The sequence below is a fragment of the Phoxinus phoxinus genome (assembly GCF_949152265.1).
Source record: "Phoxinus phoxinus genome assembly, chromosome: 9".
NCBI lineage: Eukaryota > Metazoa > Chordata > Actinopteri > Cypriniformes > Leuciscidae > Phoxinus > Phoxinus phoxinus.
This window is the reverse complement of record NC_136884.1, coordinates 4632739-4650524: the sequence shown is the minus strand read 5'-3', so window position 1 is coordinate 4650524 and position 17786 is coordinate 4632739. Positions and strand designations below refer to the sequence as shown.

The window sequence follows — 17786 nt, the reverse complement described above, 5'->3', positions numbered from 1 at the left end:
TAAACATTTCCTTTACAAATGGCTAATGTATATCTTAAGGAACAGTCACCAGGATGCTTAGTAGACAATTGACTCTTTTAATGTTGCAGGGATAAAGTGACATTAAATTTAGTGATAAATGCAGAATACTTGTGTGTCCAAGACAAAAACAAAAAGAACAAAAACAAGCAGAAATACAACATGACATCAGAAAAATATGTCACTTCACGGTCTCTAAAAGTGCAGTCAAACAATGGCTTTATTATGACTGCAACTGCATATGTGAAGAAGGTGGCAAAGTCTTCTGGATCTCGGGGGTGTTTCGCATTTACCTCAGCCTGCCGCCAACCTTGGCCTTGCCACGACCTTTGGCACTGCAGAGAGAAACATAATTATCAAACCATTTCATTTGGCTGCATATCAATATGCATATGAGATAATTGCTGATCTTTTCATCAATCCACTGATCTACTAAATCACTGCTCTATGAGAACATAACGTTATGCTACTCAGTGTGCTATGGAAATTATTTAAATGATTTTGTGCAGTTTATTTCTAATCATAATTTCAGTTTTGACCTGGAACTGAGCAAATTTCTCTATCACAGACCTGACCTCAGATCATAGACTATTTATCTGAGCATACCCCAATTAATATTCATGAGCTAAAGCTTAACTGTGTTGTGACTACACAACAACCCCAGTCCAAAAAAGTCAACATGGAATATTCACAAACTACTTTACGTCCATAATATTGAATATATTACATATTTCAGATATAAAAAAAAAGAAAAAAGATATTAAGCAAGAAAAAAAAGTAAGGAATTTGTTGTATTGTAAAAAGCTATTTCTATATGGCAGGGCAAAATTAATATTCATGAGCTAAACCTTAAAGTTGGCATGAAAAGGAAGTTGCATTGGTCTTTAGTGAGGGAACTGAAGTACAATCCCATGAAGCATTGGGAACAGCATAATTGAATTAAAAACGATGGAGAAACATAAAACTACTAATTTAAAAATGTTAATTATATATAAAAACAATATAATTTATGTATATTCAAACATTTCATTATTTTGAGAGTATAGATTTCGACTGCTTCGTGGGGGGGATCTTTTGGGACGTGTTGCTTATTTCGACTCTGATTGGTGTCATTTTTGGTAAAGCATCATGGGTAATGTAGTTTTTCACCAGAAATTCCGCTGTTAAACGGTTATTAAAAATAAGCTAATATAATGCGTCTGGCAGCTTCAGCAGAAGCTAATACCATCGATTAACAATCTCGTAGCTCACAGTAGGTCTGTCTTTAAAGGATTATGAGTTAACATTTACATCAATTTCCTCAATGGAGAAGTTTTTACTTCAGGAACCCGACTGTTGCACTCAATTTTGATTTCATGGTGACTTTAATTGTGTTGTGACAACACTACAACCCCAAACCAAAAATGATTTCTGTCCCCACAACCTCATGCTTTCCAATAGAGTTTATGCATTAGCTAAACCAAAATTCAGCACTTCGGGATGAAAATTCAGTAGTTCAGTGACATTGCAATGGCTAAACTGAGCTTGATTTTGACAACAAACAGAAGATGAAAACTGAGACGATACTTTGAATGGAAATGTGACTGCTTCAGGACCGGTTCACACAGAAAGCCTTTTAGCTGTTAAATGCGCAAGGAGGCGTGTTTTAATCATAGACAGTATACAAAATGGACACAGCGACCCCATAGGTTTCAACGGAGAAAAGTGAAGTCAATTAGAAGCACTCACTTACGCAGGCTCAAACTGAGCTTGACGTGTAGATGTGACGTGAGCAACCTGTCTGACAGTTGTAAGCCTTCTAGTCGCTGTGCCGATAGAAATCTGAATAAATCCCTTCTGAATCTCGCAGAGACGGAGAGCGTGAGTATTAGCTGTCCATGAGCTAGCAGCAGGATCAATTTTATGACTCTCTATGGGCTTCTCCCTTGACTTCATGCCTCCACGTCCCCCGATTGCCTGCGAGCTTCTCCTCCTGTCTATACGGTAATTTCTCGACTGTGCGACAGAGAGTCGAGTGGTTATGACTCAATCGTTAGCCTACTTTTACAAAAACTGCCTCTACGGGGCCATAACGTAAGATACAGGGCCTTTTATACATTGTCGTGTTTCTTTAGAAATAAATAATGGACATATTGAGTCTTTAAACGCCTCAGATGTAAAGTTATTCGCTGTCAAAGTGACGCCAAAATGAATGGGAGTCAATGTAATGCTAACAGCAGGTGATGGTCTGCTAATCAATGGCGGCGCCCGGGGAAGCTTCGGTTTCCGGCTGATGGATTACCCCCTTGGTTTTAATGCACAAGAGACGCTGCAAAAGACGCGAGACTGGAGCACAACGGTTAAAGACGTCCATCTAGCACGTGTTTACAATGAAAAGTAGCACAGTGGAACAGAAAAAAGCAATCGTGTGAAAGGCCCCTTACAGGTGATAGTTAAAAAATAAATAAAAAGACAGTTAAGAGAATAGCAGTTTGCACAATTAGAAGAGACGCATTTCATACACATGCAAGGAAAAAGTGCCATGCAGTCCATGTTGCAATCTTGTTTTATCCTAATGTGTTTCTTACCCTCTCGTTCAGCCTACAGATTCCGTCTCCAGAGGCAAAATATTCATTTTAAACTTACCGTTTCATTGGAGTCTCTCTCATTTATGTCCAATCAATATTTAATGTCTACCCTAAGGTCAACATTTACAATGATTCATATTTATCTGCATATACGAGTGTATTTATGGACAAATTGTATGTGTTGGCGTGAACAGTGAAGTACGAACGGAAGGAGGCACTTAAACTGGTCGTATTAGGATTGAGTTATTTAAAGATCCTAAACATTTCCCCGTTTGACGCTGGGATTGAGCTGAACCACATGCTCCGAGCTCGCACCTGTCAAGATCGTACGGTTTCATCGGGTCTGGGATCTGAAAGGAGCGGGATCTGTTGAGCAGACCAAACCCAAAACTGCTTTGTCTTGGTCCGCTTAAAGAGATAGTTTACCCCAAAATTAAAGTTCTCTCATCATTTACTCATGACTTTCTTTCTTCAGATGAACACAAACAAAGATTTTTTGGGAAATGAATCAATGTATTCTGAAGCTAAACGTTGAAAAATAAGGAAAATACTCTCTTTTAACTGTAAACCATTGCTGTCCGGCCAACTGTCCAAAGCGCATTCAGACGGACATAAGTGCCTTGTCAAATTTTTGCAGAAAGTAACACTGACGTAACATCACTTCTTCACAACGCACTTACGTCGCCTGTCACAACATCCCTCTTGTGAACTCTCGTATGACTGCAGATCAGGGGAAATGGTTTATAGTTAAAAAAGTTAAATATATGAGTATCTTCTTACACACATCTATTGTTTGGCTTCAGAAGACATTGATTCATCCACTGTGGTCGTATGGATTACCATGACTAGTGTGGTTTTTATACACATCAAACAATCGGCACCCATTCAACGGCATTATGGACTCACAGAAGTGGCTTATTTTCCTAAAGAGTTTTGTTTTTGTTATCTGAAGAAAGGAAGTCATGGCGTGAGGGTGAGAGTGAGTAAATTATGTGATTTTTGGGGTAAACTATCCCTTTAACAGCATCACTTCCTCTGCTTCCTTCCTCTGAGCCAGACCTCATTGAAACCAGGGGGAAAGTGACCAGTGTGGCTCAGGGTACTTACCTCTGGTGATCTTTGACTCTAGCCAGTAGCTGAGTGATCTGTAAGGAACACATACGGAAGCCTTGCTAAGCACAAAAGACAATATCAACAGGACCAGCTGATGTGGGGAAAACCTGTGGATTCGCAGCCTGATCGCAGCCACAAGCACGTCACCTGCCTTCACCGACCGACCGACCGAGAGCCCAGACCCGACACAAATCTGACCCACAACAGTTACTGACAGCAGGCTACACAACAGTGAGGTGGCCGCCCTCACGGCCAGTTACTTACAACTTCTGTTGTTCATTGACTCGGGTCTGGAGAACATTCATCTGGAAGCAAGTCACAGTTTAAGACAGGTGGGCCATGGACGCCAGTTTATCACAGCGCCAGTCTTTTAGGCCCTGTTTTCATCTGGTATTAAGATTAGTTTTGGGCGATCGGATCACAAGTGTAGAAGAGAAAGACATTCCCGTTCACACCTGGTGTCTCTTTTGTCCATTTTCAACCATTTTTGTCCTGATTTCATCGAGGGGAGGGTAAATGTGGGGACTTTTTCCGATCTAAAGGACGAAATAAGCTCACGCAAAGGAGGCGACGGAAAAACATACGGAGAGCATCAGCTTTCATTTCTGCTCAGACAGCCACAAGAGTGAGTGTGTGTTAGAAATCAGGAATGCAGAGAAAACATTGTGCTTTTCATTTCATCTTTTCATTTACCAAAGTTGAAATCTTGTCTGGCTAGAGTGCTTCCCATAGTGTTTACACATTAGGTCGGTAAGTGGAGAGTCTATTGTGGCTGTTCGAACACATTCGACCACATGAGCGTTTACACTATGTAAGCAATCCGGTCTAATGCGTTTTCCACTACCTCTGGAAGTGGTCGAAAGTGGACAAGCTTCAAATATTTTAGACTCTGTTTACACCTGTATTTAGTGTCGTTCGCTTGCAATCGGACTAACAAAAACGCTTCTTAATACCAGGTGTACCAAGTCAACATAAAATTACTATTTTACTTCCGTAATGTGAATATATGACAGATATTTTACAAGAAAAAAGTGTAAGCTGGGACTTGATTTAATTTATTGAGTGATTTCTCTATACTAAAAAAATTATAATAATTAAGAGACTATTTTAAAAATTGCTAGTAAATTTCACAATTAATTACAAAGAAATGGCTAATAATACATTAAAGTATTTTCTTGTGAAACGAACTACAGTAATGTCTGATTTATTTAAAACTTTGAAAAATCTTATTTTACAGGCCTTGATGTCATTTTTAAAGGGATGACCAATTGTTAACAACATTATCATGTGTAGTGTATTAAAAGTAAAAAAAAAAGTTGTTTTCAGGTTGAGTTTAAGTGATTTACGTCGCGTCGAACTTAATTTTTTTGAATGATATCTACTTTTTGTAGACTTCAACACAAATATTTCATTGCTGATACCAACATAAATAAACTTTTTTCTTGAAATTAAGGCAATATGGCACAATTAAATTGTTATGATGTATGCAACAAAAATTAAATATACAATTCCCATATTGACAGTGTAATTTTCTAAACATTTATGCTATGCTTTTTATGTGTTTGTGTGAAGTTGTTGTGTAAACACTTACGTCATATTTCTGCTTCTTCAGTTTCTCGCCGAGGTCGAACTTCTCGCCCTCCAGCTGCATCATCCACTGCCAAAGCTCACTGGCCTTCTCTCTGCGAGAACCAATCAGAAGCTTCGTCAGTGGCCGTTTACGCCAACTGTCATGCGATCATGTTTAGCTGTGACTTACTTCAGTTTATCTTCAGACAGATGATCGATGTTGATTGGCTTCCTCCTATCCGCCAGGATCTTCTTCTTCTTCTCTCTCTCCGTCTGTTTCTTCGCCCCTTTGCGACCCTCGCCCTGCGAGACGTAAATGATGGTGTTCGATTCAGAGAGAAAGAGAAGCAGAATCTTCCTGTGGGGTCTTATTTTCACATGCATAGCTTTACATTTTTGGATCAAAATCCAATATCAAAATTTCTAGTTTCTTAATTCAAACCTTCTGCTGGATTCCTCCGTACTGGTGTGTCATGTTGGTAAGAGCTTTCTTCTTCTTGGCATCTTCATCTTGTTTCTTCCTCTGTTCCTCTAGCTCTCTTCTCTCCTTTTCTTCCTGTTGAGAGATGCGATGGAAAGAGTCTGACTTAAGGAAAGCACTTAGCCTCATGGAGGTAAACGGCTGCTTCCTATTGGCTGAAGGGAGTGTCACTCACGGCCAGGCGGGCTTGTCTCTCCTTCTCCTTGTCTGCACGGACTCTCTGCTGCTCTGCTCTCTCTGTGCGACGCTTCTCCTACACAGCACCACACAGACACAACTCTGTCAATCACAAGTAAAGACTGAATCTTTTGTAGCATTCTGAAACCTTTCTGGATTAGACAGTTCTTCGCAGAACCTACGATTCTGTTAACCAGAGCGATCAGCTCCTCTTCCTCTTTCTTCCTCTGGATAAAATGAGCCTCAATCAGAGACTGAAGCTCAGATAAATCCTTCTCCTGACGCTTCCTGTGGATGTCCTATTACACACACACACACACACACACACACACACACACACACACACACACACACAGGTATTGACATTAATTCAATATTCACAATAACATACGTTAAGTGTGCTTATTTTGCAAATTGTGGATGATAGCAAAATATGTGAGTTATGAAAACGTTATCTGAATGTTCTCTAAACATTATAATTGCAGAATTATACATTCACATAATAAAGTCACATGGTTCTAATATGAAAACGGCATACTATATGATTCCAAATGTGCATGTTTGCAAAATTCAATGTAGTAGCAAGACGCTATAATACTCCATTCCAACACTTTGAGGCGAATACAGGAAGTGATGTAATTTAAACTTCATGTTACTCACATCAAAGTCCACCTTATCTCCTTCAGGAATCTTTGGAGCAGTGATGTTGGGCATGAATCTGTGAAATAAATGTTACCCGTGAGGACTGACGCTGTGCATTCTTCACGTATGCATTTATGCAGATAAACACAGTAAGAAAGATGTCAACAGGACATACTTCGGCTTTGGTTTTGTCTCATCTGGGGATAAAATATATAAAAAACATCATCACTGACTAATAATGTCACGCAAAGTACTTCACATGTCGACCTTGGAGGGAATCAACAGCAGTTACTGTACCTGCGGCCTCCTCCTCTACAGGGGCTTCTGTTTGGTGAAGAACAGACACAATTTCACATTAAGAGTAATTGCATTGACACATTTTTAAGTTGTTAGGGGGAAAGAACAAAAGAAATGTTTTGATTTTGTAATAAATGCCCGGCTGAACGTGACGACCCAATGTTCTGACAGTCACAATCATCACACATGCGATTTCAATTAGCTGATATATTGCATCATGACATACGAACCTTACAAATCAACAGTTTTTGTCCTCCAGCCTTCACAACATCATGCCGTTGTAATCATGGTAAACATTTGATTCAGATCACTATCGATCATCACATTTTGAATCAGTTAACACAAAAATGAGCTGTCCATCATGAAGACGTGATTTTGGCCAGTATGATTTACATGTAACTGAACTGATGATAGCACTGGCCACCCAGTGTTAAGGTCGAACGCACTAAACAACCCGTCAATCCTTGAGACCACGCTATTACAAAACCAGCTGCAAAGTGCCAAAAAAATGACAACCTCAATGTCTTGGAAATTCTTGCTGAACGTTTGGTTCATAATATTGTAGAATGTAAAGCTGAAGAGCTTTACCTTCTGGTTCAGGTTCTGGCTCCTCTGTTCAGATATGAGATAAGTTATAAATGGTTAAAGAATGAAAATTTACAGACACTTGTATGTTATAAAGTATGAATAACCTCAATATTCTTAACAACTGAAAATAATTACCTTCTACTTCCGGAGGCTCTAATATAAGAACAGCAAATTAGTTAGTTTATAAAGACTAGTAGTTTGAGAAATTATAAAAATACCACGATCTGCCATACAGGAACAGATATTCTGACTGACAAAACATTTCTTTTTTGATAAAACACATGGAATTTGGAGAAATACAATTTTAGATTCTCTTAGCAAATGAATTGAACTTGAGTTGCCTGAATGCAGGTTTTGGTTCAAATGGTGAGTACTCAAATTAATACATTTTGTATTAATACGCACTAAAGTGCATATGTGTTGATCCAGTGGTTTAAAGATAGCTGACTATTGCTGATATTATTTAAAAATCATAAAACATTTAAATAATTGTATTAACAATCAAATGAGGGAATGATTACCTTCCACCTCTGGGGCTGGTTCTAATATAGAAATATAACATGAAATATTAAATATTACCTTGCATTGGTGATGGCAAATGTACTGAAAATCACCTCAAAGTAAAGGTCAGATCGATGCCTTACCTTCCTCTGATGCAGGCGCCACTATTGAAGAGAAACGATTATCATGGAAAGGTTTCAGTTATGAGTGTAATGCAATGCGTTTTCAATATCATGCAAGTTTATTTGTATGAAGATATGCTAGAATTTTGTTTTCAATTACATGAAAATGTGAATTTACTGTAATATCACTAAAATAATAAAAAGGTGAATGAACAATTAAATAATGGGTGCACAAATGAATGAATGCAATCATTGCTAAGTAAGTTTTAAAATTTTACCTTCCACTTCAAGAGGGGGAGTGATAGAGCAAATGAATGCAAGAAGGAAGAAATAATTGCACAAATGAGGATGAGTAAATGAATGAATTAACTGAGAATAAACTGAAATATATCTGCATGCATGTGTGTGAAAGACTCCAGTCTGCAGCATGATACTGACTTTGTTTAAAGCCAGATATGCTTTATTAATATTATCTAAATCTAAAATACTTTGAAGTTAATTCTAAAATGTATTCTTCTCATGCAGGAAAAGCAACACAACACACGGTGAACACGGTTTTACCTTCCTCTTCGGTTTCCTCCACTACAGTGTGAACATAATAACGATTAATAGCAAATACATTCAGAAGCATAATCTTTGCATAATCAAGATGCTGAATCAAGTTAATAAACAGGTCATCTATGACCTTTGTCAGAACATTGAGATCCACCCAACAGCTTGTAAATGACATTGAGAAATAGTAGACCACCAATGCAGTAGCCTATCTGATGCAATTTGCATGTGAGCATGGACCAAATGATGCGTTAAATGAATGTAACATGATTTTTACATGATCATTTTAACGACGGCATAAATCAACTCAGGCTCATCGGGAAAACATGCTTCTACTACACTGTTAAAACAAAGTTGCTACCTTAAAATTGTAAGTAAAATTTGGATGTTTAAGTCATTTCAACTTAAATTATATTAAACTGCCTTTTTTTTAAAACAGATGAATCTTGTATAACTTAATTTTAGCGCCACGCACTGAATATTTCACTTTTAAAGCGTCATGAAACAAGGTAGGCTACGTTTTTCCAATGAGCCATAATACTTGCAGACAACAAGCATTGCATTTTACATTCACGGAGCGTTATTGACAGCACACAAGAGAGGAATGAGGGGGGACTGACATCTGTGACAATAGGAAATGTACATGGGCAGGACATTCACATACTTGTCTTAATGCAACAATGTCACCCTGCGCATAGTTAAAGCCTTGAGTAACTCAATTCTGCTGGGCATGTAGCCGAGGACAAAAGCAAATCTTGGGTATCTAAAGTTTCTAAAATAGCACATGCACACAAGCTGACAGCACGCAAAACTTCCTCTGGACCAGCTTCCATTTCCATGAAGACATCATTAGATAGTGCATGATCGCAAACTGGCTTACCTTCCCTATACGCACAGGGTGAAAAGAGAAGAAGAGAAGAAAAAGGAAAAACAGTTGACCTTAAGTTGGGTAATGAATTAAAAAAATGACGACACATGAAATTTAGATATGAAAAATGTATGTTGTGTTAGTAATAGTATTCACTATTTATACAGTATACATATGTGCTATATATACACTTGGTTAAATCATTTGGCAAAAGGGCAAACTAGCTACAGGTTTTATTTTACTATGTTTAAAAATGTACATTTTCCACAGGCCAGACATCACTTTTAACCACTACAGTACCCTGCGGTTTCAATTACTATTTTAGTATAGTCTGTACTTTGAGGTATTCAGTGTATATGTAAATGAATTAAAACAGTTAAAAAGTAATGACGTTATACGTACTGCACTTCCTCCTCCACCACTTCCTCTGAGTCAGCCATGACTAAGTGATTCCTGATGAAGTAAATAAGTTTAAGTTATGCATGTCAAATGAGTTTAATTAATTTCCACTTATTTTACTAACAGCAGAACAGTCTTGACATGGTCTACAAATCATCTTTAAAATTCTTCTACAAGTGACCCTGATCCCAGAGACGTTCAACATAGTTGGACCAAGCACGGTAGTTATATTAACTACCGTGCTTAACAAGCGTTGAAAAAGCTGCAGTGCTGTCCTGAAGACGTGTGTGTCCACCAGGAAATAAATCACTGCACAATAAACATGTGATGAATGAGTGAGGCTGGCTATTTTTGCCAGTAATAAACTATGCGCTGTGGAACAGGTGCTCCACACTTTTCCAGACAATGAATTGGCTGGTCTCATCAAGGGCTGCCGCTCATTCTCTGTGTAAATCAAGAGTGCATGTGTCCTTGGCATCTATTTTTAAAGTGCATTGTTTGTGCAGGACATTATTCCACAGCACCTACTGCCATTAAAGACACATCTAGCTTTTTAATGCAACTCATTGTGATTTTGTGCACTGGCCCAAAAGTGTATATGAAATATCAAAGTCACTCTTAAAAATAAAGGTTCTTTATTAGAATCGATGGTTCCATGAAGAACCTTTAATATCCGTGGAACCTTTACATTCAACAAAAGATTCTTTATGAAGTCAGAAAAAGGTTCTTTAGATTATTCAAATGTTCTTTAAAATGCTCACTGAAAAATGGTTCTTCATTGCTGCGAAAACCCAGTATACTGTTGATTGTTTTAAATGTATAACACAAGCACAATTTTCAAGCAAAACATATCAGAAAATAAAGTTTGTTGAGGTTTTGAAAAAGTAACAGATACATACACTTAAACTTTTAAATTATTTAGCCATAATTTCACCATCTGAGTGCCATTTCGTCTTTAGAAAAGAAAAAAAACATATGTTCAAAATTGACACATACATTGAAACCTGTGATAGTTAATGTCATGAATAACACCCGTGGGAACTTGAGGAGAACCGACTTCATACACCCACCAAAAAATTACCAACTGATTGAAAACTATTGCAAAAAAAAAAAAAAAACGTAAAAAAGTTCATTTAGTTATGCTTTGGCAACACTTAACACCACTTGGTTTGATTTGTGCTTTTATTGCAATGAAATCCGTACATATTAAAGTAACCAAATATTACTGTAGCTCCTGAAAGTTCAAAGGTTTGTAGGTTATCCAATTGTAGTAATTTCTTATTTTCACTCAACATCTGTCGGGGGTCTTCAGACTACCTCGTCTGAGGGTCCTCAAACTAAAGGCTCTTCACAGAGATCATCTTGGATAAAGGTTTATCTTACATTGAGTCCTTGTGATAATGAGAGTGTGACAGAAGCTGCCAGAGGTCTGACCAAATCCACCAAGTCTTTGCAGCAGATTAACTGTCTCACTTTGGAGTTACGTGCGTTTTACGTTAATAAGCGAGGGCCAGTCGTACTCCTTCTGAAAGGCTGGAATATCACAGGCTGACGGTGGCAGGAATGTTGCCATTGATAGTCTGAATTAAGCAGCATTAAGAGAAAAACCCAAAGCACGCAAACCACCAGTCCCTCTGGCGAACAAGACAAGCATTGCATTGATGATTGAGGAATGAAGAGGGTGATCCTCAGGCCTGAGTTCACACATTATGAGCAACTTTGCAGAATCAATTTAATCCGGTAGGCATGCAATTGTTTGAGGAGATTTTAGTTACAAATTAACTAATGTAATTTGGATCCAACAACAAAATCTGAAGCCTCTTACCTGAGATATCACCAAGAAGAGAGAGAGAGAGACAGAGATGGAGTCTTATCTCGATGGTCCAGGCAGCAGACAGTTTCAAACTAACCCAAAGCTCACCTAATACAGACCTGCCAGATCATGTGACCACGCTACTTTGCTCTGATTGGCTGCTGGAACTTAGCCTATTGTTAGAGGTAGTGGAGCATGACAGAGATATATGGGTTTAGCATAGCAGTCTGGTGGAGTATTGAGAAGCACACTATCACAGGTGTTTTTCATTGGTCTCTTTATTGTGGTCACTGAGACAATGATACAATGTTGCTCTGTATGGAACTATTGGCTACAAATGGTCATATTTGTAACAAGGTAATTGCATTTAAAGGTGGTGCGACTTGCATAGTGTTACTCTGAAACAATACATAGGTGCTTACAAAGATGAAACAAATCGTAAAAAAAAAACTTGATTGTCAAAAAATACAAGCAGAATACAGGAACTTTGAACATTTAGACACATTAGCGTTAAGCTACAGCGCGCAGAACTGGATATTCTTTGACATTTAAATGATGAAGTTACTAATGTTCTGCCAACTAGCGCTGTATTGAAAGCAGACAACATCCATTCTGCAATTTAGTATGAATCAATTGCAGCACAGAAAGAAGACACTCAAAAAAATGAAACACTTATAAACATGAATTGACTTTGACTATACGCTCGTCCTCTTTTTCCTTGCTGAAATCAGGATGTGTTTTTGGATTAACCAACGTCTTGCATTACATGCAGAAATTGTGAAATGTACTGATCAAATGTGTGATTTAAGCCAAAAAGTGCACGTTCCCTTTCTTTCGAGTTCTCTTGTTTCAACCAATACTGATTATTCCACATGACACATAGTGATTAACACTTACAAAAAGATGGTCACAAACAACTTCAGACCAGTGTTTCCAAGAGTACAAAAAAGCCAAAGATAATGTAATAATGGACTATAATGGAATTAAAACTTGCTTTGATATAAAATACTATTGAAAGCAAAAGCAAAGACCATTTTGTATCAAGCAGTAAAATATATAATTAATTACAAAAACTTACACTATATGCTAACATATATTATTAAGACAATTTTTTTTATTTTATTTTTAAAAAAAAGTGTCGTTATGACAAAAAAGTAGGCCTACAAAATACAGCTACTCTACATGTGCTCATATTCGGTCTGGAACTGGAGAACATGTATGAAATGCAGGGTGAAGCTTTGCTTTAGTTATAAATTAACAGGTGAGAAGGGTAACTAACATGCTTAATATGCTTTGTGATTTGACAAAAGACAATTCGGAATGCTACTCCTCGTCCTCCTATCCAAGGAATGTTTTGAGCCATTATATAGCCTAATTATTATATAATTTTAACAAATGAAAGTTTGAATCGCTCGTTTTCACAGCCTAGATTTCAGTTTAACAGAAGGTACACGCAACTGCGTTTATGTTATGATGGTGCAAGATGGTGGCCTGTGAATACAGTGATAAAATAGATATTTATATATATATCTTTTTTTTTTTTTTTTACATTTTTCTCTCTTTTATACCGTGTCTACACACAGATCTTCCTGCCAGTATAAAATGCTTGTGTGATTTTTTTTTTTGATTTTTTTTGGTATTAATAAAAGTTTAAAAAAGGAATGTTGTGCATTCTCTTGGTCCCTGCCTCTCTGGCGTCTTTGAAAGGTTAATGGCCCGTTCCTGTTAAGAGACAAAAGAGAAAAGTCATAAAATTGCTTGAAAATAAATGAGAAGACACACACTTTAATTACAATTTTTACTAGTTAGTTTGGGGTCAGTATGTTAAAAAAAAGAAAGAAATTAAGACTTAAGGATGGTTTAAATTGATTAAAATTGACAAAGACATTTATATATTTATTATATTTTAAATAAATGTTGTTCTTTTGAACTTTCTATTCACCACAATCCAGAAAAAATAAGTATCATAGTTTACACAAAAATATTAAGCATAATAACTGTTTTCAACAACAATAATAAGAAATGTCTTTTGAGCAGCAAATCAGCATATTAGAAGGATTTCTGAAGGGTCATGTGACACTGAAGACTGGAGTAATGATGCTAAAAAAACATTAAAAAATATATTAAACAGGAAATGGTTATTATACTGTTTCCACAGTATTTCAGTTTTTACTGTATTTTTATTTTATTTTATATGCAGCCTTGTTGTAATTCTTGAACCCTTGAAATACGGTAAGTAGAACTCAAGAATGTCAAATTTGACCAGATATTAAATTTATAAAATGATTATTGTCCAACATGTTTAAACATAATTATTGCCTGTTATTTATGGGATCTGGGCCACTTTTTTGCCCCTTAGAAGAAGGGTTAAATGGTGTGTGTTTGTTACGCTTTTCATTCAGCCGAGATTATGGGACAATTCAAAATCTTAGTATGCTTAGCTGTGTGTATTTGTAACATACACCCTTTCTCTTGTGCTCCAGAGCTAAATATAGTTATAAAAAACCTCTTAAATGCAAGCTGGCCATGTGTTTGACCAAGTGGTTGGAAGGACGTAAGTTTTCATACGGCATGCGAGTGTGCTAATCTGCCGTCCCATGCAGTAATGTGACAAACATGCAGCTTTAGCCCTGCTGGCACTGACAGACGCCCATAATCCACGGTGTGATATTGAGACGAGCAGGCCGACGTGAGTAAGAGGGCAGGCTAACGCAAAGACCTGTCGCCCATTACCCCAAAAACGCCTGGCACGCCCGAAGGCCACCGCGTCCTCTTTTAGAGGAACAAATGGCCGGCATTCAAAATAGAAAACAATGCCAAAGAGGCATTTTAAAACACTTCAGCCAGTGAAACGACGTGCCTGCAGCTACAGTATGATTTATCATTGGAAGGGCTTCCTGCCAGAGGGATTGTGGGTGTTTTGCAATATGGAGAGACCTGCCCTTCACAGTAGGACTTCATTTTGACCTCATTTTGCCTTGGATGTATAGGCAAAAGAAACAACTATATTGCAAACACACATGAACAACAAAACTTACACTGTGTGCTAACCAACCTAATTTTGTCAGAAGAGAGAAAGATGTCAAATTTGCTGTCACTTCCTCAGACGTTGAATTAGTAGCTTTAACTAGTTTTCTGTAATTTAATGCCATGATAGGAAACACAAAGTATAGTGTTATGAATAAAAAATAAAAACTTTGCTGGATTTATGGTGTTGAGAACTGGAAATGTGTCATCACAAAAAAGGGTCCATTTCGGTGGCATAACACTTGGTAGCCCCGCCCACTCTGTAATCTTATTGGTCCAAAACCTTGCTCTTCATAGACGCGTTTGATGCATCAAATATATTCTAATTGCCTGTGATTGTGTCACAGCGCGCAGCAGTTACTGGTTGACAAATTGCTTTTTGTTGGAAAATGGAAATGGGACACGGTTTTACACAAATACAATTTATCTTCTTGTCACTTACCATTGGTGACGGATTTGGTCTCTCCTCTGCTTGCGACCTGGGTGAGGTATAAATCAAAAAGAAAGATGGAAAAAGAGAGAAAGAGAAAGAAACAGAGAAAAAGACAGAATGAGATTAACATAAATAAAAGCTAATGTGCTAATCAGTGTGGCAGAGTCCTTCCCAGCCCATCCGTCTGGTATTCCACTTATGCCTTCACATTTCATTTTACATTTCCTTTTTAACATGTTTTTTTGTGCCGATGTGCTCCAAAAAGTCATCAGTGAAAGCACTTGTGGCCGACATGCTGCGTGTACATTGACAGGAACATGCTTAGCATGGTTTCAAACAGCACTCTTTTTCCAGATTCACATACAAGTGAAACCCTCATTCTTTCCACTCCTGACCAAACTGCACTGCTGGGTTTGGTAACATCAGCGCGGTTATGACCACAGATTTCCCTTCATTAGGCTTTTTACGTCACCATTTACCAGTCCTTTAAGTGCTCTGGGCCAAAACTGCAATCTGTGGCTAACCGCAGCCTTGGCCTGATCTTGACGCCTCGCTGACAGTCCAGCAGAAGATTCTATTGTGCCCGTTTCCAAAGATAGAGGCAGCCGCTCTGAATGACTACCGTTATTATCTGTTTGATCTGTGGATATAAAAATATGAAGGCCAGCGCTCGTGGGAATGCCTTTTCAAGTTCAGGCGATGGGATCGTCTGAAATTGGTTTCTATTCGTGATGTGAATAAACCGCCATGTTTGGTCAACTGCATCCCAGTCATGCCAGCATTAAAATAGATCTTTTCACAATAGGCAGAGTCCTTTGTAAAGGGGTGATGGTAAAAAAAAAAAGAGCGAATGAAAGAGAGAGGGAGGGTGAAAATGATCCTTCACTAAACTCCGCCCTAATTACCAACCAGCATATTATCAGACAAGCTCTTTAATGTCCTGTCTGTTTGGATAATTTTAAATGGAATTTTAAATATGCATTAATCTTAATTATTAAATAATGGCAAGTCACTTCTACTGTACGAGTGACACAAGCTGCCCAGTAGTTTTCCTATTCCAAATAAATTGTGACCTACATTCTCTCCAAGGTACATCAATGTTAATTAATTTACATATTGATTCAAATGCAATCGTGACTAAGTTCTTTTCTAAGTTTACTGTTATAAGCCTTTATCAAGATTCTGTCTTTTTATCACATTACTGCATAACTTAATTTAAGTTTTGCCCTTGCAAAAATATCTACCATGATTCTAGGGTGCTGTGGATGTCTGCCAGGATGTTGCTATGTCTGTTGCTATTCTGTTGTTTCTAGGGAGTTGCTAAGGAGTCCTGGGTGGATGCTAGGGTGTTGCTAGGGTGTGTTGTGTGGTTGCTTAAAGGGGCAGAAAATTGGCATATACACGATGCTTTGCAATTAGCTTATTTTCCACTTCATGAGCACGTTTTACTGATTTAAAACAACAACAACAAACATCTCACTGTTCACGAATATATCCAGTTCATTCCTATTAGAATCTATGTAATGCTTGTCTGAGTCAGCAATGGTAACCAAAGTGGGCGGAGCTTAACATAAGGTCAATTAGTGTTACAGGAGTTACTCCTGGTGACTTCAGTTCTTTAAAGCTCATCCTCCTTGCAAACCAACCGTGTGCTCTTGTGGCAGTGAGCAAGTGTGAGAGAAGCTCCGTGAGGAAACGAAAAAAGCCAAAGGCACGACATCGCAGTTCCTAAGCCATCTTGTGATAAATGCATTAAGTGTGGCTCATCAAACTGTGCATTCCTGTGTGATAAAGTAACATTTACCTCCTCAAGGTGGTCAGATCTGTAGACAATTAGCAAGGGGATGGCTTAAAACACAAAACACACAGGCAATGTTATGGCAATGTTATACTGCAGATATCATGCTAGAGTGGTGTTATGACTGTTACTGTCTCCAGAGTCCTATAATGGCATGCCTGAAGGGTTATAATATACCCACAGCCTGCTGTTTGGACACATAAGTGCTTTATTAATTCATTCTCCAGGGGCATATGAAAAATGTTATGTGTATATATAACTAAGAGAGCGAGATAGTTGGGCTGATTGGGGGAAAAAAACTGTATTTGGTTACCTTGGTAGCAGAGGACCCTTTGTTTTCCCATAGACTGCGTTTGCTGGTCACGTCACCTGGCTTCAGGTCCTGCAGGAGGAGAAGGGGGTGTCATATCACTCGCGAGATGGCCCTGAACTACACAACTCATGTAAACACATGTACATGCATTGCACGTCAATCCGACAGTAGTGACATAACGGATGCCAGTGTCCTTAAGGCAAGGGAGCATACCTGATCTTCAGCAGAGAGAGAGAAAGCAGAAGAGAGAGCGGAGGAAAGAAGCCCAGGGGAAGAAGCAAAGGGAAATCTACAGTAACAGTGGAAGAGAAAGAGAGAATGACAGGAAAACTGTGAAGGCCAAGGTGAGGTGCACCGTTTTGATGACAGAAAATAATGCTGCTCGACAAAGATCACATATGTGTATGACATTATATGAAACGTTTTCTTTTTCCAAATAAATCTTGACATACATTCACTTCAAGGTAAATCAATGTTAATATTTATTTATTTATTTATCAATGTCTAT

The 17786-nt window shown here is 38.0% G+C and overlaps 2 protein-coding genes across 18 annotated transcripts in view; both read right to left on the bottom strand.

The window, feature by feature from the left end:
- Positions 1-63: 63 nt before the first annotated feature.
- Positions 64-11853, bottom strand: tnnt2e (troponin T2e, cardiac). 6 transcript variants are annotated; one of them, XM_079624261.1, is made up of 17 exons: positions 11720-11853; positions 9894-9948; positions 8637-8657; positions 8097-8117; positions 7974-7994; positions 7588-7605; positions 7453-7476; positions 6865-6891; positions 6743-6764; positions 6586-6643; positions 6108-6224; positions 5924-6001; positions 5710-5823; positions 5458-5570; positions 5290-5380; positions 3693-3730; positions 64-353 (listed from the first exon to the last, which is right to left on the bottom strand). In XM_079624261.1, exons 10-17 carry the CDS (start codon positions 6637-6639, stop codon positions 308-310), a joined length of 651 nt encoding a protein of 216 aa, XP_079480387.1. In that variant the 5' UTR covers positions 6640-6643; positions 6743-6764; positions 6865-6891; positions 7453-7476; positions 7588-7605; positions 7974-7994; positions 8097-8117; positions 8637-8657; positions 9894-9948; positions 11720-11853; the 3' UTR covers positions 64-307. The 6 variants fall into 6 exon arrangements, with proteins under 6 accessions (XP_079480387.1, XP_079480388.1, XP_079480383.1 ...); XM_079624262.1 differs by lacking the exons at positions 7453-7476; positions 7588-7605; XM_079624257.1 differs by lacking the exons at positions 3693-3730; positions 9894-9948; positions 11720-11853 and adding an exon at positions 3963-4003 and having other exon boundaries at positions 8637-8721.
- A 114-nt stretch (positions 11854-11967) lies between these two features.
- The window catches only part of cald1a (caldesmon 1a), a 48760-nt gene continuing 42941 nt past the window's right edge, over positions 11968-17786 (bottom strand). For 4 of the 12 annotated variants that reach the window (XR_013799137.1, XR_013799140.1, XR_013799142.1 and 1 more), the window contains 4 exons: positions 17279-17347; positions 16972-17015; positions 15177-15213; positions 11968-13429 (listed from right to left, as the gene is read on the bottom strand). Coding sequence is in view for 3 of the 12 variants with exons in the window: in XM_079624255.1 (XP_079480381.1) it covers positions 13416-13429; positions 15177-15213; positions 17279-17347 (120 nt within the window). In the remaining 9 variants the exon portion in view is untranslated. Of the gene's footprint in view, positions 13430-15176; positions 17348-17786 lie in introns of all 12 variants that reach the window. The other 8 variants (XR_013799138.1, XR_013799141.1, XR_013799143.1 and 5 more) reach the window with 3 other exon arrangements.